The sequence below is a fragment of the Vidua macroura genome, chromosome 1 (genome assembly GCF_024509145.1).
Source record: "Vidua macroura isolate BioBank_ID:100142 chromosome 1, ASM2450914v1, whole genome shotgun sequence".
Taxonomy (NCBI): Eukaryota; Metazoa; Chordata; class Aves; order Passeriformes; family Viduidae; genus Vidua; species Vidua macroura.
Genome location: NC_071571.1, coordinates 53,032,632 through 53,054,876, shown reverse-complemented (window position 1 = coordinate 53,054,876; position 22,245 = coordinate 53,032,632). Strand labels below are relative to the sequence as shown.

Sequence of the window (22,245 nt, the reverse complement as noted above, 5' to 3'; positions counted from 1 at the left end):
GTTTGGAAGGGGATTAGCTGTCCCTGACCTGCAAGTCCTGCAGGGAACACTTTTATTTCTGTGTTTTGCATAGGGAATGTAGATTTGTCCTTAAGCCCACATACAGTTAGAAACAGGTTCCTGGTCATCAGGCTCATCCCCTCGTTATAGCAAGTCCCACTGCACATAATCCTGGTCACAAACAGAGCTTCAGCTTCTAAGTACTTTGGTGATCAGCCCCCTCTGGTCCCAGTGGAAGGCGCTTCTAGGAACTCACTCTTCTGCTGGTTAGCAACTAATTTCTAGCTTTGATTTATTCACAGCCAATTTATATTCATTTGTTGTCGTGCCAACACTATCCTTTAGCTTAAACAGCTCTGCTTCCCTGCAGAGTGTTTAGTTCTCTCCCTTCCCCACCCTAACTAACTGGCAGACAGCACTCCCCTCTCTGTCTTCCTTTGCTGGATTAAAATGGTCTTCTCTTCAACAACCAAGTCCTCATTCCCCACTTCACCTGCTTTGGCTTGAGGTGGGGGAGTCCGAGTCTCATTTGTCATTTTGTTCCCAGATTCCCCATTGCCACTTTGAGGACTGTATTAGTCCATCAGTTGCTCTCTCAGCCTCTTCACCTTCTCTAGTACAACTTCAACCTTCTTGACCAGAATAGTGTGAAGTACACCAGGGCTCACCAGACTTGGTGTAACAGAATTCAAACTTCCCTGTCACCACTTAGGCGCAAGTACAGATCTCACATTCACTTTAGACTTGAGACTATTATCAAAGCCTCTGAGTACCTCATAGCTTGTGAATGTACCTCTCCTAACAATAAATCTCAGTAAAAATATCTTCTACTATGGCCACAGTTGAGGCAGAGACTTAAGGCCCTGGACAGCTAAAAGCCACATTCATAGAAATTTTTAGATCTCTGATTCCCACTAAAAGTAGTCACTTGTTCATGAGTGGTGTGCATACTTCTGAGGTTCTTGACCTACACAGCTTCCTGAGATAGCCAAATGACTGTAAAAAGACTATCAGTGATCAGAAGAGTGACAGGGCAGCACTTAAGCAAGTCCCCAAGCTTGCCTGCTCCCCAGGGATGCAATACGCAACTCATCACTGCTCCTTGTTACCATTTTAGGTAGTCAGGCAAACTGGGAGATGACGTCAGACTGGCCTCCCTACTATCTCATTAACATCTTGATAAAGGTTGACTCCATGATCCACAGCAAGATGAACAGACAAAGGCACTGTAAAAAAGTCAGGATATAAAGGAGGTCCTGGTGAGCCAGGCGATCTCCTGTGACAATAGGAATCTCATTGTGAGAAGGAAAAAAAATGCATCTCCATGGAGTGAAATCCCCAGCAGACTTCTCGGACGCATTCCAATCACTGCAATCGAGTCTCTCTCTAACTTCTGTGACTCTCTGTTAAAACAGTGCATATGCATTTTGATTTCCTCTTATCTGATGGAAAATAGGTTCAGATCCTATCTGTCCTTTCCTTACTAAAGATTTTGCAGGCACAACCAGGCTAAATAGCCCCAAGAGACCAATGTCTCCTCCCTGCTGCTCAAGTTGAGAATACACTTTTGACCCCACGTCCTTAGGGTGGCATAAGTACTTAAGCCATTTTTAGTTCCTGAGATGGAAGAAGCACTTAAGCTGCTTTAAGCCCTTATGGTGGCATAAACACTTAAGCTGGTTGCAGTTCCTAAAGCCAAGTGGAAGCTGTAGCTATACATGAAGAACTCTGCACTTCCAAATAGGCACATGCCTGTGGAGAAGCTCAGACAACTATCTCAAATCCTGCTTCCTTTCCTTTGGATGCACTTACTGTTATTCTATTAGAGTTCTTGATGTTGTCCTTCATACTTTATGGAAGATTTAAGAAATGCTGTTGTGACAGATCTCTGCTAATGCTGATTAGCAACATGACAATTTACACAATTTGTTTATCTGGCCCAAAGCAGGTCAGTGCCTCCACAGTCTTGACACCTTTACTAAAATGGAATACAGACAGTTAAGATCATCTGGATCTTAAAAACACTGCACAGCAATTTCCTCGGTGTATGATGAATACAATAAATAGCCTGTGCACTGCACTCCTTACCTCACAGTGTTTGATCTTGTCACTCAATCTCTATACTTAATTTTCAACATTTTCCACTATTAACAAATTAAGCCCCTTGCTCCCCGTAGATATGGTCATGATTATGAACTTAAATGAAGACCAGTGACACGCCACATTTCATAATCAGATATTTTTAGGTTACATGTGGGAGGATTGTGGCTTTTTTAACAGTTTAAGTGGTTTAACACTAGCCAACAATTACCTACCAGGTTCATTCCCACCAGCCGTGCCAGCAAGGATGGGGCGAATTGGAAAAAGGCAAAATCCATGGACTGAGATAAGAATAGTTTAAAATCCAAATTAAAAACTATAATAGCACTAATAATGATAATGATGAAAAGGGAGATAAGAACAGGGACATGAATAATAGCCAACAGAAACAAGCAATACATAATACCTTTGGTCCCCACCTGCTCACTGATGCCCAGCACTAGTGCTGAGCAGCAATTGGTCATCCCAGCCAACTTCCCCCAGTTTGTATCCCAAGCATAATGTTCTGTGGTATGGAATATCCCTTTAGTCAGTCTGGGTCAGCTGTTCCCGGCTGTGTACTCTTCTGAGCTTCTTGTGCATCTGCTCCCTGGCAGAGCATGGGAAACTGCAAAGTCCTTGACTTAGAGAAGTACTGCTCCGCAACAACTAAAACATCTGTATGTTATCAAGCTTATTCTCATACTGAATCGAAAATATAGAATGTACCTGCTATTAGGAAGAAAATTAACTCTATCCCAGCCAAGACCAGGATAAAAGCATTGCAAAATTATATATATATATATATATATATATATACACACACTGCAAATATTTGTAAATCCAGTGTGACTAAAAATGCTTTACTCATTAAGAAAAAAGAATTACTACATAAAGAAAGTTTCCGTTATAAAATGGTTATTTCAAAAAGGAGTGAAGCATGCGAAAAATGGGAAATGTAACTTACCTATTTTACAAACTTAACATTTGAACTCCATATCCATGATTGTTAACACTTAATTATAAGAATAAAAAGAGACTCCAGTCAGCTTGAAGCTCATTTATTACTGTGCTGTTCTGGTTACCCATTTCTGTCCCTTGAGAACTGGCAACAGCAGTCAATGAAGAAAGGGAGGAATCAAAATTAGAAGCCCTAACTCAACTGAAAAATTATGATGATTTGTAACTTGAGATAACCCATGTATGTAGAAGGATGGGGATGACAGGCACGGGAGAAGGGCAGCATGGAAACCAATGGCTGGAAGAGAGGATGGAAACAGTAAGAAAGGAGGACTCCAGTGTCTGAGGGAGCATTCCTAAATAAATGGTAGACTGAAGGGAACCTCAGAGATGTTGTAACAAACAACTGGGGTCAACAGCTTTCTTGGACCAACACAGCTGTCACTGGCAGAAGACTGGGTTTATAGTAATATGTAAAAATTTAGTAAAGATCTGGGGTTCAGTGTAATACTTGGACAGAGACTGTCCCTGTTTCATGGGCCATGCAAGTTCAGAAGCAAGGAATGCACAAAGGCCAAAAGCAATCAAACTAATAATAACTAATGAACTTTTGCATTTTGTGGAGTTCACTGTACACCTGAGCAGGAGTCCTTTTTCTGCTGTTTAAGCAAGCCATGGTATATCAAATGATTTTTTACACATGGGATTGGAAAAGTCTTGTTCTCTAAATGGGAAACTGTATTACTAATAAACAGGAATATACTAATTTAAAGGACACAGCTCACCAGGACTGTTTGCTTTTCACCTCCCTCCTTCAGCTGAAAATATAGGTCTGATTATTTTTTTTTATCTCTCTGTCCTAACAACAGCAATAAAATTTCTAAATCCCCCAGTTAAAAAAAAAAAATCTATATTTTCTTTCTGCTTCTCCTTTTGCTCTCTTGCGGTAAATCCTGTAGTTGTCTTTGTTGCCTATCAATAGGTTAACATATCCAACTTGTGTATTTAAATGCTAAAGACAGAGAAGTCCCCGTGGATCCGTCAAACATTGGCTCTTGTACAAAGAAAATACTGTATTTTGCTCAGAAAAGCTTTCTGTGGCAATTTAAACACAGTGAGACAGACACAATATCCTGGAGAGAGGAAAAACTGCCTTATGACATTCCTGACCCAAGAGAATGGATCTGCCCTTAGGATATAAAGGGAATCAGTGGGGGGAAAAAAGAGAAAAGTTATCTAATCCTAAAAATAAAGACAGTGGTTCATAATACAGCATGACCTTCTTTTAATCTCTGATATAGCAGTTATCCAGTATGGATGTGATGGAATACCAACAGGGCAAACACAGCTTTCTTGTCAGGCTGGGAACCAACTCCCTCAGACTGTATCTGTTTCCAGGTTTTGGACAGCTTTTTGGTAGACTCTGGTATATTCTGTGAAGTGAATAGAACTTCCAGGATATTGCAGGAATTCTTTCCCAATAAGATCACATCTTGTTCCTGTTTCATTTTAAATATATATATTCACATATGCAGTACAGTTAAGTCTGTTAGCAGCAAAATGCACTCCATCAAGGGCAATATTTTACAGCTCTCCCTTGATTTCCTGTGTCAGAGCATGCAACTATAATGCAATGGGCAGAAATTGCATCTTTACTTGCTAAACCTGAAAATCTAAGAAATGAGATTCTGCCAGGACATCAACATAGATGTTGTGGACATTAATCATTCCAGTTTTACAGTGGTAGGAAAGGTGTTTCAATGACTCAGGTTTGTTTCTTCTCTGATGTTCTCTTCCATAACTCTGTCAAAAATCAACTGCCTTGTTTTCCTTGGAACTTGCTTTCTTGTATTACTAGCTGGGGCACTAATAGGTAAAGCTAGTATGGTACAGGAATTCCAGCTTTCTTTATTGCTTTTTTTTTTTTTCCCAGCTGTAGAGAGGTAATTTTTTAATGCATGCTGTCATGATAACTGCGTTCTACCATCTCCTCCAGCACTGATGCTTTGTATCACATTTGCCTTAGCTTAAGCAAGGTATCACAGCTTCCCTATTTTTTTTTTTTCTTAAAGCTCCTCTTCTCTCTTCAACCACCTGCCCAATCTGTAAATTGCCCCAGGACAGGCTAATGGCATTTTCATGAGGAGGCTGCAGAAGGAACTGATAGTGGAAACCACAAGCCAAGTGCTCAAGTCAATTGTTCTCAGATAGGGATGTTTTGGTTAAATCTCTGCTCTCCAAGGAGGAGCCTTGCTCTCCTGAGAACTACTGAAGGAGGGAAAGACGCAAAAGGGTTACATGAGGATGACAAATTCTTGGAGCACTGAGATGAAGGAGCCTGTAGGGCAGAAGTGCCCCTGCAGTGCTCCTGAAGAGTAAAAGGGGCCAACCACAAGCTGAGCACTCCTGGTGTTTCTCCCAACACCTTCTCCTACCTGCCTGCTGTCTGCAGTGCTTCCCAGTTCTCCTGGTTATCCTCCCGGCTGCCTCCATGGCAGCGCTCCCTGCACAGCTCCTGCAGGTTGTGTAACAGACTCCACACTACAGCAAGGGTGCTGGCAAACTCTCCTCCAACTTCCACTTGCTTCAGGATCTTTCCTGGTGTAGATTGTGTGTGTTTGAACACACAGGCTGAGAGCTGATCTGAGCATCTGAACTGCTGTGCTGACTGTACAAAAGCCTTTTACTGTACGTTTTTTCCTTTTTAAAAGGCAACATCACAGGAAGAACTCCATTATAACTTTCAACTTCAGCAAGACTTCAGCAATGCACAGAATTCACTTTTACAAAAATTAGCTTTTATATATATGTGTGTGTGTGTGTGCGCATGTGTGTATGTGTGTTTATCTCACTTCTACCTTGTTTTTTTAATGCTCTTCATATTTAGGTCCCCCAATTACACCTATATATTACCCCTTCTATTTAAAGGTCATATGATAAAAATATAGGGTAATTTGGCACCTGCAGTGTAACAAGAGCCCCAAAACAGACTACCAAGGAGAAAAGCACAGGGAGAAAAAAGACGGGTGAAGCGTGTACCAGTGATAGAGAATTCAAACTTGGCTTGAAAGACCAGGATGGAAGAAGAAAGTTGACAAAGGACATTTGCTGAAGGGTTTCAGACCCACTGCTGACTACATGATGAAACCGTGATGTTGCTCTTAACAGTGTAATAACAAATGAAGGTGGTCTTCTCCCGAATTCTATACTCTAGCCCTGCACTGATGATCTTCAGCCTGTTCTTTCTGCTTTCCTCTCATTCTTCTCCATCACACATGCATCCAAGCTCTCCTTACAGGCTTTCTGAGAGGTGGCTACAGGCAGGAATTCTACAGCTTGAGCTGTAGGAAGGGCTCCTGCCTTCAGGAAACAGCTCTACAGCATGGTTTCAAGGAGGTGCAATGCCTGTTCAAGTCATAAGTTCACAAGAGAGGAAATTCACATTGTAAAGCTCCATATTCCCCTCAGATTCATTAGACATTCCTCTCTCAATTAGCCAAAGCAGTAGTGCACAAACAAGGGAAAGGTTTTCCTACAGTTGGATGGGGAAGAGGGTAAAGACTGCCCAAACATCTGCTTCACTGGTTCTAAGATTGCCAGTGAATGCTGCCTAGAAAATGATGCCTTCTAGGAGTGGCTGAATATGGAAAGATAGAAAACCCCCTGAGGCTCAACTTCGAAATTTTCTGTTTCATGATGTTTGCATTTAAGGATAAAAATTGATTTGACATGAGACTGCTGGAGAATTTCAGGAAAACCATGCTAAAAATCTCCCTCACAGGCAGTACCCAAGGTGATCAATAGCTTACTCTTCTTTACAAATCTGAACTCACATACATCTGTGTACAATCAAACAAAAACATAAAGGACTCACCTTAAAAAAATTTGCAAAACTTGAACAGCTTGACACTTAGCATTACTACAGATGTTAGTATCACACACTTAAAAGCATATATTCTATTTCTGGATTTTTCTCTCTGGCAAAGACAGACCACAGAGGACTCCTGCCAGCACACATGAGAAGTAATCATAAAGAGGCATTACAATAAGGTATTTCATCTTATTTGCAAATAGTATGAAGGATGAAAATACTGTTTCTGCATTTGACAGAAGCACACCAGCACACACAAGGCAGAACTAAATACTTTGGATGTTTTCCCACATTTCTGCAGAAGACAAAAAACTATAGGCCTCCTTCCTGCCACCATAACTCATCTGACTTCAATGGAAATCAGACCTGCTGTATATATTAAACCTGAAATTAACTATTCTACCCCCATATTGTTTGGCTTTGATAAATTCCAGCCATTGCTCCTCGCCAAGATGCACAGATCCTGGTTCAGTGAGCTGCTCTGCTGACATGAGCTCATATGGCAGCCTGGAGCCCATTAAATTCAATTGGGTCCAACACACTGAGCTCTCTGCAGGAGTGGGGCTTTAGCAATTCTTATGCTTAGTTATTGAGCTGTGTGTTCAAGCTAAAAGTAATAATATTCTCCTTTAACATAGGGCATGTTCACAAGAAAATAAAATTGGAAGAGGTTCCTAATCTTTCTGCAGCACAGACCAGAGTAGTGGAGCCAAGAAATAAAAGTAGTAAAGATGCCTAGAGAAGAAAAAAAAAAAAAAAAATATGGAAGAAAGAAAGTACCCAGCAAAATATCCCAACAACTGGTGCACCAACTGAATGTATAAAGACAGAGCTGTTTTATAAAAATTGTAAAGCTTTAATGACAAAAATCTGTTAAAATTTACACTGCCTTTCAGTGCATGTGTTTGGAAATACACTGGAACCAGTTTAGAATCAACAGGCTCTTTGAATTAAAATGTAACTGTATAGTAGAGCAGCTTTATACAATTTTACATTAGCAGAGACAAACTGCTTAATCCCATGAATCAATTTAGAAACTTATGAAAGGCTATAGCAAGAGAAAATAAAGAAAAACTGAAAAGTACCATTTTAACAAGATTTTGAATTCTTCCAAACTCCAGGATTGGTACAATGGGTCATCTATCTATGCAAAAAGATTAGCAAAATATTTGATACTTTACAAAAAAGTTAAATCACTGCCTCTTTTACTGAAAATCCTTTGTTCCTAAAGGGGACTAATAGTAAGGTAAATGCCAGATATTTAAATGGGATCTGCTTTTCAAGGCGCATTAAGCATATGGGCACTAGCACTAAGCATGTATATAGGACTTGCTGAAAAACATGCACCTCCTTTGTTTTAAGCTTGGACCTGATTTTGTAAAATCATGCACTTTCTTTTACTTTTAGTACTTTAATAATAATTACAGCATAGCTAATACTGACCCACTTAAAACGAAAGAAAAGATATTCCTCATCAGGATCTTCCTGTGTAAATCAATCAGTAATTCTTTCTAATTTTTTGTCAAGAGAGCCCTTGTGCTTACCACATAGACACATTCAAATTGTTCGTATGATTAAAAAACCAATGCTTTGTCTGAAGAAAGAAGCTATTGAATAACAGCTTTTTTTTTTTCAATAAATGCACTTATACATAAACTATGAAAGCTGCAGTTCAGATTAGAGATAATGCCTGATCCACATTTAGCAATGAAAGGCACTAAAAACCTCTATAAAAACTGTAAATATAGTGACTTAAAAACACAGAACACTTTTCATAGAAACGAAAAAAAAAATGCTGGCAGTGATAAGCAATGCCAAAATCTTTATTAGGCAATATATGTTTTAACATATATTTAATCACAGAGGAGATCCTGGTAGAATTAATCCAGCCTCAGTAGCTGACAACAGCAGCAGTGTGTTAAAGCCATGACATCACAACTGGACTGGAGGAAGTAACTGGGGCTCTTCCTCCTAACACCTCCAAGAAACATGTCTAACAAGCCTCAGCACATGCAGCAGTTTATTGCTGCTCTAAGATCCACTTAGAATTTCCCTTTTGCATCCATGCTAGGCTTAATCATCCCCATCATGTCCTACCACATCCAGGGCTAGCAAAGGTCTCTGTCCCATTTTAGAACTTAGTCACACTTGATGTTTCAGGCAGCAGCAGCAGAGTTACCTTCTTTTATCTTTTTTTGCCATGGGATAACATTTTTCTCTCTTCTCATATGTGCCACAAACAGTCCTTCATTGTATCTAAAGATGTATGTTTGAGCTGTTGCAATGAAATCAGTGCAGGATTTCTTAGCAGAACATGGGAGTATCACCTAAAACACTCAGAAAAGAGCCAAGGCCAATTTTTTTATGCCCCTGCATTCCACACACTAACTTTAATTGACTTCCAGTGAACTTACAAGGGCTTTTGGTAACTAAAAATCAATCCTAAATAGTCTGGTTTATCTCAAAGATTCCTATCTACTCCTATACATCACTGTGGCACCATCTGAATGGGACAGACTTGTGCTGGCAGTCAACCACAGAAATCTGCAGCAGCAAATCAGAAGGCAGTCCTGTATCTCTCCAGCTCTTCCTCATCCAAAAACTTTTCAGAACTGGAGCCTGGCACCTTCAGAATGTTATATAAACACACTTCTTTGTTCAGGCTATTTTTACTAACTGTAAGTGTCGGAATCCCCTTGGCAATTAATTTCCTGGCTGGTAATCCCTTGGCTCTGATCCATGCAGAGAGAGTGGCTGCACTGGAGGGAGGCATGCAAGGCACATGCTCTGACTTTGCAAAATGGAGTGGTCTCTCAATTTAAATGACAGTGGTCAAGCCTGAAAACTTTGTACTTGCCCTGCATAATTGAGTAAGCTAAGTTCACTGTTAAACACTCTTTAAAGCCAAGTATAATCTGGCAAATGGTCAAATACTGCAGGCAGGGTTTTCTTGGTTATCTGAGGCAATATTACACATAATACAGGCACAATAAAGAAATGTAAACACTACCCCAATGGTAGTGAGAGAGAGGAATCGTACAATACATTGTTCAATAATTAGCACTGATAACGGTTTAAAGGAAACAGCCTTCACTTCACTTTAAGAAAACTTACACTAACAACAACAAATTCACTGCAGATCCACTGTATTAAGATTCTCTGCTCTCAGCTCTTGTACAGAGGTACAGAACTCTTGTGGCAATCCTGCCTAATGCTGGTAATGGGCAAAACACTCTACAATGAAAAGACCAGAGCTACAGGAATACTTCTCCTTAGCAGCCAAGCCAGGTGGGCTTGATCAGTTCTGACATAGATATGTTGTTTAAGGGATTCAGAAACAAAGGGACAGAGCTCCTATAAATAACCAAACTCTCAAAAAAATTGTTTCACTAAATTTTCCTTTAGATTTAGACAAAGGCTTTCATGGGAGAAAGTTGGTACCATGTTCACATGTGAAGAGTGAGATATTATCTTTTTAATTAACTCAGCCTAAAGTAATGCAGTTTTAGGTAATCTACTCCAATCCTGAATTCTTCAAATTAGGAAGCATCAGAGCTAAATAAATACGGGAAAGACACTTGTCCTTCATGCTACAGAATCCTAAAATAATACACCACAACCGCCCCCTCCTGCAAACCATACTGGACCTCCCTGGATGTATCCAAGGTGTGTTGCCCTTATCTGGCAGGAATCACTTCTAAGGTAAGGTGCTAACCAGAAGCAAAGGACAGATTTATCTGTACTGTGCTTCTCTCTGAAAATTTAGTGAGTGCCTACCCGCTGCTGTGCTGCTGCTGTTCTTTCTTTTCGTGCTTTCTTGGCACATGTAGGAGAGGATAAAACCCTAATGGGTGCGAGTGTCAGCACAATATAAATTGCTGCATGAAAAAACTTGATGCATGGTTTTGGATCTGAAAGAAGAATGTCCACCATTGTCTGTGATTATGGATCACATCACAACCTAATAGCAATTTTTATTTAATCAATAATTTCCATGCTGAACAGACAGCCCTGTTACAGAGAATCGACAAGCAAGTACTGATAGCGACAAGGCTTGTTATTAATCTTTACCCTGCCAACATTTCAACCAAACTACTGTAAAAAAGCACCACCAAGATGGATTTAGAAGTAGGTATTTTTTTTTCTGTATCTTTTCTTTCTCTTTTTCTCTTTCTCTCTCTCTCTTTATCCCTCTCTTCCTTTTGCTTTTCTTTACTTTTTAGCAACACAGTCCCATTACCCTTCTCCCTTTTCAGGTATGCAATGTTTCATACACTTTATATTCTGAGTTTATTTGAAAAACCTGGGGCTTGAATTGCACAAAAAGGCAATTCATATTAAGCAATTTCACAAATCAGTGGGACCTAGCCCAGTGCTGAGTGTTAGCCATTATGGGCTAATAAATCATACTTTCTCTTTGAGATGTCAATCGCCAAAGTGCTTTGTAAAAATGTTGACATCTGTAATTCAGCAAAGCCTTTTCATCTTGAAATAAGATGCTCCAGACTGATAACAACAATAATCCTCTCTTGATCAAAAAAAAAAATCTGCATTTTACCAATTAAAGCTGCTGCCAGAAGCCAAACGGAGCAGCACTGAGACTCCACTGTAGTTTATCTCTGCTAAACACAAGGAGGGATACAGTTGGAGCTTTGTTTCATTTTCAGCTTGGCTACTTTGCCTCACAGAGAACTGCAGCATCTCAGCCCTGCGATACACATAAGAATGGGATATGCAGACGTCACACCTACAGTGCAAGCCACCGGAGGACCCATTCCTGACAAAACCACCACCCATTCATTTTATAGATTAGGTACTCAACATCTTGAAGAAAAGTCATGCTTACATTAAAGTTTAAGCACAGGGTAACACTACATTTGTTTCCCCACAATAAAAGGGTCATCTGCTTTTAATTTTTATTTTTCTTTCTACTAAGAGGTAACACAAACAATAGAGACTGCAAAAATGAGTCCATACAGCCCAGCCCTTTCAAAACCAAATGCAGAAACTTCACTCATTTAAGTTGCCTGTCTCTGCCTCCTTTTGTGCATGCTGACTTGCCACTTCTGTCTCAGAAAAAGCACTTCCACATGCAGCTGAGCCAGCAGTCACAGATTTTTATTCTTCCCAGGACTGGTTTACTATGGGTAGATTTTTTGGTAGAATATGGGTGAGAAAAGTAGTGCAGAGATATACCATACCAACCACATCAAGGTAGAAATCCCACTGTTCACCCTAATAACACAGACTATGTAACATCAAATCACTTAACAGAAACAAGGCATGAAAAAGCTGAACAGAAAGAACAGCTCCGTCCAGGTGAATCTGCTTTGTCCTGGTCATTTTGTTAGGACTGAAAGGTACCTGAAGGCCATGCATAAGCCCAGCCCTCCTTGCAGCTCTGAGGCAGCAAAATTAAGGCAGGGAGGGACTTCCCTTTTCTCTCTTCTCCATGATATGCCATCAAGAGTCAGGAGGTGAAGAGTCAACTCAGTTTGCTGCTTTACTCTTGCCTATGCATTTGTCACTCAGTCAGCATGGGCTCCCCTGGGACTTGGCTGGCAGCTTCTTATCCTATATTTCTCCCCAAAACTGGAAGTCACCTGTAAAATACCAGTAACTTGGAAGTGTTCACCAGCTGAACTCTCAGGCAAACACTTCAAGTAAGCATGTATATCCACAAACCACCTGAATAGTGTTGTGTGATTTAAAAGCATGGACCAATGTCAAGCCCTGCACAGCCCTTTCTACCCAAATGCCCACTCACTATGGATAGAGTGGGTACAGTAACTTCCCAGGGCACAGGGGGCAGCACTGTTTGTCCCTACCTATAACAGTGAAAAAGAAGTGTTATTTAAAGGACATACCATAGTTTAGCAATGTCTTTCAGGGATACCAATTCAAAGACAATGACTTTGGCAACTCATAAAGCCATAGCAGCAGCAGACTAACAACAAGTTTTCTTAATGCTGTGAAAGAAATGCTAATTAAAGAGGAATTAAAATTAAAAAAATATTACATTTCTCTCTCTAAATCCCCTCTTAATACTTCACAGATTAGGGTGGATTTATTTTGTTGTAAACGTTTCTCTATCAAAAAAGAAATCCCCATTTTTTTCCCCCTTCTTCTCTGTGATTCATCAAAAGCCAGACTCCAGGCAGGGAGACTGCTGATACACTTGTGCAGTGGAGTGCTTAAGAAGACCTGAACCAAAGCACAGCTGGCCTTTGGGTCAAGCCCACAGTGAATAAGATCTCTTCACAAGGCAGCACCGATGACTTTTAACACTGCTGGGAGACAAAGGGCATCACGGTGACTGACGCAGAACAAGGATGTGCTGAGAAGCACAAGCAGGGGCCATGCCAGAGCCTGGGGGCTACTGAGGCTCCTGAACAGCAGTGAGGTCCGTCTGTGGTTACTTAACCTTAAAACTCAACAGCACTTACATGCACGCCTCTGATGGAGGGTTAAAGATTTGCTTAATTTAAACAAGACTGACTGTGTTAGATACCCAGACAGAAACCAAGAGAGAATGAACATGTTCTCAAAGGCACAGATTTGCTTACCAGCTTTGCTATGCCATCTAATAAATTGCTGGCCTATAAACAATTCAACAATTCTGGCACAGCTCAAAAGAATGGGCTCAGCAGCTTATAATCTAGCACAGGAAGGTGGTGTCTTAATTAGAAATCAGCCTTTAAACGGTAATGAGGAAGAGATTTCAAAATCTAAAAACTTCTGTACAGATATCTCATGATTATTTGCTACAATCTCTGCTTCTGTTCCATTGTACCCTCACAGCTACAAAGATCAAATATATTGAGGGGTTGGACAAACAGAAAAAAAGCTTTCTCATGGTACTTGCTAGCCACTGAAACAACTCCCTGCCTTATCCAAGTTGTCCCAACTTTTAGCCCAAGCCTTGGGCTTGTCTTACTTGAAGAACTGATTTCTTTTGTCCACAGCACTCCTTCTCCAAGTATGAGTTAGGGTCCAGACCCCAGTGAGTAAAAAATAAAACAAGATGAAATAGAATAAAACCACCAACAGAACCCCCCTTTGCTGTTGTACGTAAAACATTCTCCTTTTGTCAGGAAAAAATGATTACTATAATGGATTTCATGTTCTTATCTAGTCTTTACTCTTTTCAATTTAAAGGAAACATTCCTTGACCTTTCAGGGCAGTAGCTGTCACTGCCATGCACAATGAGCCTGGGAATGAGCTGAGGTTTCTCTGTGTTACTGTGCTAGAGCCAAATAAAACTGTAATGAAAAAGCATCTGCAAAGAAGAATGAAATATTAAGTAAATTAAATATTAAGTAAATCCCTGAACGTATTTTGAGAAGTATGCAAACTGGGATGTGTAATTACACCCCTTTGGGATTGTAAGGGACTTGCTTCACAAAGCTGGGACTTCACTTGCCCCACAACCAGTTTGCAAGCATACCTCCAGGACCCAGAGAAAAGAAACCATTAATGCACGAAGGATAATCTTTTTGCTGGGCCAGATGTGTGCAATTGCCTCTGTTCAGGTGCAGATGCCTACTGACACAGCTGCACCCAGCACCTGCTCGGCTCTGGCAGCTTTGGGACCCTTTGCTTACAGGGCAGTTTCTCCTCTTGCAAGTGGTGGGCAATGTGCAGCTCTCAGGGTCACTTACAGGTCTGCTGCACTGTAGCTGATACTCAGGGGAACTGCTTTATTCTGGTTTACCTTCCTATTGCAGTTGGATCTTGGTTTAGAGAAGAGTGGTGAAGCTCTCTCCAGTCCTTACCTACAGCTCTCCTACAGTAGAGGAGCTGAGGAAGAAGCCACAGGCCAAAGCCAGCACAGTAACAGAGAAAGTAAGACTTTCAAATCTATTGACTTTGAGTGTCCTCATTTCTGGGCATCCGAAATCACCCACTGTAAAGAGGGCTAGTCCTTCAGAGTGGTGTGTTCCCTACCTCCTGATGTTCCTAAGTGTTTTGAGGTGCCCAGGATTAAGGCACCTCACAGATGCTGTAAAACCTAAGCAGAGATTGGATGTGGGCACAGTTTGGGGTTTATGTTTGTCTCCATGGATTGCTGGCCAAATTCTGTTGGTCAGGGTTGAACCCACTGTTTTCTGTAGGAACAGATAGCAAGAACATGAAGAAACTCCAGTCTCAGAATTGCATGTAATGGTTCTTTTGGGTACCCTCAGTGCACCCCGATGCCTTGGGAACATGTGGGTATCTGAAAAACAGAAGAAGCTGCCCTCTTCTGCAAGAAGGGAACTGTGTGGAGTGGTACAATCCCCAGGGATTGACAGAGGTGCTCCAGTCTTTGCAAACAGGCAGGAAGACTTCAGCAAATGGAATCCTGAATGTAAGTCATTGCTGATAGGGTTTTTGATCTCATCGAATCAAATGTAACAACAATGAAAGAATTTTATTGCTGTACAATTCAGGAGAAAACACTAACAAAAAAATAGCTCTACAGTTCTTCAAGCACACTTTTGAACAAAAAATAATCATCAAGGCTACGCAGCAAGGGGGATGAGAAATAGGCAGCACTGTGTTTTTCTGATTGCCATTGTATTAATATTTAACAATAAATTCAGTCATTTCCTTGAAGGATAATTTTCTTAAGTAAACTTTTATCTTTAGCATCTAACCCTTTTGCAATATTTTATTCTTAACTGATTTCTGGGGGAAAAAAAGGGACAATCTGCAACAAAAAGCAGATTTATATATATATACAGTATCTTATTAGCTTCTAGGCGCTCACATATTTAAAACAAACTTGAGCTCAGCTAAGCCCAATTATAATATCTCGCTGGGCAGAGAAATTAATTAAACAGCTAAAGATAAAGACCCCAGCAGCAAACTGAGGCTTTAAAATAAATAAGATCGTTCTTTTAATTTTTTGAGGAGAAGAAAAAAGGGAAAGAAAGAAACCTATAATAGACATTTCAAACATTAATGTAACCAGCCTTTTCAGGAGTGCAGTGCACTGTAAATAAGACTGCCTGGTGGGAGAATGCAGTGGCAGCTCTAACGTGGCTTGCCAACTTTGTGTCTTGCTAACGTGCAACACACACACCCCTTTTGCATCAACTTCAAATAACCCTGGGATCTCAGCAGTGCAGCTCAGCAACAACCAGAACAAGGGCAGAACTTGTCAGGATTTAAAAGCTTTCAGCAAAACCCTTCAATTGCAGCTGGTACCCTATTCCATAGAAGGATATCAATTATAGATAGTGACTTGCTTTAGCAGTGCAGTCAGTACTGTCAGACGCTAGATAGACAACCATGAAGAATCATGAATCTTTCTATTAACTGTAAGAGAAGGGGGGGGGGGGGCGGGGAGAGGAAGGATGGATAGGTGTTATAAATAAGGCAGAGCGTCTGATGGTTTAACACCTTGCCTTTTGGTGCACGCATCATGAAAATTTAACCATGCTGAATTCTGAGTAGCTCATATCACTTGAAAATAAGAGCACCCGTGCCAAAATTTCATTGTCAGACCCTTCTGGGTGGGTCAATTATGATTCTTTTAGGTAGCTTTTTAGTTATTTATTCATAGCAGCTCAGGTTCTGTTAATAAATTCAGTCAGAAAACACTGGGACCAAAGAACACTTTCAGTGGCACCTACATTTTACACTAATAACTGCAGGACTTTGCTACAGAAATGCAGAAAATGATATCAAATGCTGACTACTGAAACTGCACAACATTGCAATTTCTGCTGTAAAGCTATACCACATATTTAGACACAGATTTTGTTTGCCTTTAGCATTTCATATGTGCTATGTCACACATCACTTTGTAATGCTGATTCAACTACAGTTGATTTCAAAGTAAATTATGTCTCAAAGTTCCCCAAGAAATAACAAAGTTATCCGTATATGACAGATACATGAACTCATATTTACCTTTTTCAAAACACATGCATGTGTGCTTGTTTATGCATCCTATACATAGCGGGAGTGATGACATCTATACCATGAACTGTGTGCAGTGTGTATTGTGGAAAAGCTTTTTGAAGCTCTACTCAACCTGGCATGACTAGAATTCACATAGAGTTACCTAATCCTTCAGGAAACAAAACAAACAGCTAGAAACACACTTCCATCTCTTCCCTTAACACCACAGTTCCTCCAAAATTTCAGTGCATTGGGAAGCAAGGCTTGGATAACAGTCTGTCCTGTGCCATTGGACATTCTGAGTCTGATCTCTTGCTATTATGCATGGTACAGCTGTACACAAAGTTGGCAGATGTTATCTGGATGAGTCCTGCTAGGGCAATTTAAGCCTTTATTACCTTTATCTATGCCAGTTGCCCCTGTCTTGGTGATTACTACCCCACAGCAGAATCAACAAACCCGGATGGTTATATACACTTTTGACATCCTGTCCAGCATCTTACTTCCAAACCTTCAAGCTCAGCTGGAGCAGCTCAGGCCCTGCTGAGTCTGCCAGTGGGTTGGGGATCACCAGGAGAGCAGTAGCATGTGCAGCCAGGAGAGGCATGGTGGCAGAACTCTGCTGCCAGATCAGGTAGCTCCTGACAGCCGAACAGCCTGAAGTACGTGGCCCCAGAGACACAGGGTGAAAGACCTTGTACGTGTATCAGGTACACTCCTCCTACCATGCTTAAGCAGGAGGAGTGGCATTGTGAGGCCTCGGACTTGGAGAGGCCACCAGCTGCTCCCATAGTGTCAGGGCTGCGGAGCCAAGCGTGTGCACGGGCCCTGAGACACACACTGTGCCTGTGCCTGGCTCAGGCACACACATGCACATGCACCACACACAGCACTCAGAACTGTGCTGACACTGATTTAAGCACCGCTGCAGCAATTTGTACCTACTTGGATTTACCTACAGTATTTGGATAGGAGGCATACATGAGCCATTCCACTTCTTCACCTCAGATCTTCAAGGACTTCATGCTCAGGGACAGAACACTTCCTGCCAGAGTGACACACCTAAGCAAAACCAGGACTGCTGTTCCATGAAGCCCTGCTGAGATCAGACTTCATATCCCTAGTTGCTGCAGATGTACATCAGAGGGCTGTGGCAATCAAAGGCAGACAAAATGTGCAAAAGGCAGACTGGGGTGAGTGGCCAGACTTTCAAAACAGAGTTAGATGTCTAAAGCCCTTTACAATTCTGGGCAGAAATAACTCACTCAAGTCCCCACAGCGGGGCTCTGCTGGAGCAGCAAAAGAAATCACAAACCATGGCCCCATCACTGAATCCTGCTGACTCTTACGGCATGATTTGTGCTACTTAAATGTGATGATTGCCATGATGAATTTATTGTCTTCAGGGTATAGAATCAAGTCTTGTACGTTGTAATCTAAACACCATCATAACACACCTCAGTCCTGAGCCCTGCCAAAAAGAGCTCCATGTCATAGAAAATTTTTTTATATTCCTTTTCTATGTCTAGAGAAACTTGTTTCAGATGTTTCCATTGTTCAGAAGCATAAGAAATACACTTTTTTCAGTTGACCATTGCTGTTGACCATTAAAATGCAGGCATATTTGCTATAAAAATCCCACCAAAACCAACAAATTAACTTTAAAATCACACTCCAGAAGTACTAAACTACCACCCTGTCAATTTAATTCACTTTAAAATACAAAACACAAGCTATTAGCTAACATGCTCATTGGACTTCCATTAAATTTTACACCTGGAACATCAAAAAATCCTTTTTCTTTTTTTCTTGCCAAGGGTACCTTTATTCTGAATTTCTCTTTTATTTCATATATTTTTGTGTATATTATGTATCATCATCACTGGGATAATTTCTGAATACTGAAAGGTTTCCCAGGTATCATAAAGCCTTACAATTGCTAGCAGATATAAAGACTGTGCCTATGCAGAGCCCCATATGATGTCATTTGGTCTGTTTGCACAGAATCAATTCAAAGACCAACATTTGATCCTTTAATTTAAATGTGTCAAACCACTTGCAGAAGTATGGCACTTCTTCCCCAAAAGGTACTGTTACACCAGAACAGCTTCTCCTCACATTTCAATTTGGCCTATTCAAATGCTAGGGAATTACGTGTGCAAAATGTCTCAAAGAATTCTTGGCAAAATGTTGCATTTTGCATATTATTTTAGTTGCTGATAGTCTTTCATTTATCATTATTGTTGTTACTGCTGCTGCTACTACTTAATAATAACAAGAACCTGAAAATACATCTTGATGACTAACTGCAACACCAAGAGGTTCTCACACTCCAGCAAGTGAAAGCTGACATTGCTTTACTAAAGTCAGCTTTGCAGGATAAGCTTACAATTTGTCATAATGTTTGGAAATATATGGTGGGTTTGTTTTTATTTATTTTGGGTGAAAAAGTGGATTTTTCAACTAGTTATTTCAGAAGTACTAGCCACATTCTCTAGTAGATTTTGCATGATCTCCAGTAAAGTATTAAACAATTTTCTAAACTAAATACAATTCTGTCACACTGCTCATTTGCTGAGGATGTTCCTCTCTATTCTTTACTAGAAATTAATTTTTTTTTCAGAGTATTCAATATGTTCTATGATGCCAGTAAATAAGAGAAGTGCTGCTAGTTGAGGAGGTTAGAACTGCAAGGAATTGTACTTGTCAGGTTGTATTCTGAATTTTGATTGCTCACTTTCTATCGTACAATACTACCAAACAGTAGAAATTGTTTATTTGGGAGAGGTGGCAGAGTGGGAAAAATCAAGGGAGATAGAATTAATATTTGGTGTAGCACAGAAAAGATTATACAATTTGCTTTTGCTAAAATAACTGAAGTAACTCAGTCCCCATGTATTTAGCCAAATAATCCCTTTTGGTTTACACACAACAGTAAATTGATAGCAAAACCTCTCTTAGTGAAGAGAAAAAATTCCCCTCACCCATTTCTATTGTTACAGCCCCTTTGGGGAGAAAAAATCAAACTTGGCTAAAGGTTAATAATCATTCACGTCCAGCTTACTATTACTCAATAACTATCAAAGTCTCTAGCTCAAAATAGCATTTGCTGGCTTACAGGATCAGAGCCATTACAATCTCTGTGGAAGACTTTATTGAATTTTACACTAAGCTTTAGCTGACTGAACAGGTCAAGCACTGTGGCTTCGAGTTTTCTTTATTCTCAGAAACTCATAAACCCCTCTCCAGTTTGCAGCTCTGTTAGCTAAGAAACTTGACTCAGCATAGGGTCAGAGAAGCTGACCCCCATGAAAAAGGCCACGTAGTTTTAAAACCTAGTTCCTGAATACCATTAACTTACATGCACTAGCTGTTCCTGCGTGTCAAACTCCCGGGAACAGCCTTCCCAGTGGCAGTTTGTCTCATAGACCACTTCAGGCTCCTGTTTGCTTTCATCTTTGTCCCCTTCCTCTTTTACCAAGGTCATTCCTTCTGGCTGTTCCTGAAGAGAGGAAAAAAACAGGGGTGAGAAGAAGAGAGTGGAAATTGTGAAACTGAGGAGGAAGAAAAATGAATTACTTCAGCATTAAAAGAAAGATGATGGGTGTGTGTGTGTGTGTGTGTGGAGGAGGCAGGGGAGGGAGGATTATTTTACTCTCACTTCACTTTGCTACTCCATTCTACAAAATAGAGAAGCCCAAAAGAGGCCTGATAAGCCAGAAGCCGTTTGTAAACTATACATGTAAAATAAATTCTTCATTCCCTTTACATTTCAATTAAAAATAAATCATAATGGCCCGGCTTCCCTCACACTTTATTTAAGCAGCTTGTTATTTGTACACCTGGCTTTCATGATTCAGTGGTAACACTAATGTGAAAGGCACTATTCAATACAGTTGAATTAACTGGAATTTGATTTTAGTACTAGGGTTGGACAGAAATTGGATCACCAGTAATCCAATGTGTTTGCATTGTTAGAACAGTAACAGGTTTCCATACTAAAACCTTTCCAAGAGCAGACTGGTAATTTTTGAGTTACTTGTTAGTCGGTTCTTGCCCTTAACATGTGCATAAAAGGGGTGAGCAGGGGACTGAAGTATTTAATTTTGGGGTTAGATTTCCCACCTCCAGTTCATCAGGGTGCCTCGTTCTCCCCAGCTTGTTGTTTGCTGAGGGGAAGAGTCAGATGTTAATGTAAATATTTGGTTCAGATTATGCATTCCTGCTATTTTTCCATTTCAAACCTGCTGAAGGATTTAGACAGACCTTTGTTTTGTTTTCATGGATTCACTCACAAGACTGAGGCTCTGATTCTCATCTCCCCTGAGTCACTGTAAATCAAGAGTCACTCTACTAAAACCTGTGGCATTAACTGGTATAGAAAGTACAGCAAACGAGACTGGAGCCTGACACAGGGGCCTCAGTGCAGCATAGCACTAAGACCCAGTAAGAGTCAAGGTGGCCTCAAGTATTTTTGCTGAACAGAAAACATGTCCTTAATAAAGACCTGAATGTCTCTTGTTCACTTTTCCATGGCAAACAGAGCACTGAGAATGCTCTGACTGGTCAGAGGTGCCTCTCTCAGCCTCCTTCCTCTCTGCCCTCATCCTGCCACAGACCCTGCACCCCAGGAGAAGTTCCCATTTAACCCTGGCTACTGTGAGCGAAGGCTGCCCGTGTGTGCAGCACACAAAGTGCAAGGAGCCTGAAAACGTGTGTGCCGCAGGAAAGGTGCATTTTCACTCCAGCAGGGAGAGGGAAGGCTCATGACTGGAATCTGGCTGCCATACCTGCATGCTTCCTGCTCCCGGGCTGGGGAGGTCCTCGTCAGGCTTTATCTTGGAGCGCTTGTTGTGCATGGGGTCTCCTGTGCTGCTCACTGCAGATTCACTTGTGGGTTTATTCTGCTGCAGGCAGGTGGGGTTTTTTTTTCCCCAGAAGAAGACAAAATTAGACTGTGATAAATATGTGTCCCCAAACAAAAATATGCAGCATCTGCTCAGCAATTTTGTATGGAGAAGCCGCACTGTTAATTATATTGGATATGAAATTACATTGTTCTTCAATTACATAGCATTAACTCATGGAAGAGCTGCATTGCTCAAACTTGTATGGAGCAGGGAGGGAGTGGGAAGGGGAGCATTTGATGCAATTGCTTGCTACAAACCAATGCTGGTTTTGTCAGAACATTGAGAGGTAGGAAGAACTTGATTTTCCACATAATAACAACTTTGGAAAGACAATTTTGAAAAGGAAAATCCCTGCATGCTCAAAGAAATACAAGGGAAACATTTATTTTTTCAGACTTGAAGGAAAGGTTTTGCATTTAATATCTGCACACAAGATCTCAGATCCTTCACTATGTTTCCCATTATAATGGGTGTATAGGAAGAACTGAATGCTAGTGTGAGACTCAGCCAAAAAATCCTAGATGAAGTCCTAG

The 22,245-nt window shown here is 40.7% G+C and overlaps 1 protein-coding gene across 3 annotated transcripts in view; it reads right to left on the bottom strand.

The window, feature by feature from the left end:
* GLI3 (GLI family zinc finger 3) overlaps positions 1-22,245 on the bottom strand; it is a 202,698-nt gene that overhangs the window by 16,534 nt on the left and 163,919 nt on the right. For 2 of the 3 annotated variants that reach the window (XM_053986982.1, XM_053986983.1), the window contains exons 5-6: positions 21,593-21,709; positions 20,164-20,304 (exon numbers count right to left, since the gene is read on the bottom strand). In XM_053986982.1, the coding sequence (XP_053842957.1) occupies positions 20,164-20,304; positions 21,593-21,709 (258 nt within the window). The remainder of the gene's footprint in view (positions 1-20,163; positions 20,305-21,592; positions 21,710-22,245) is intronic. The other variant, XM_053986985.1, reaches the window with a different exon arrangement.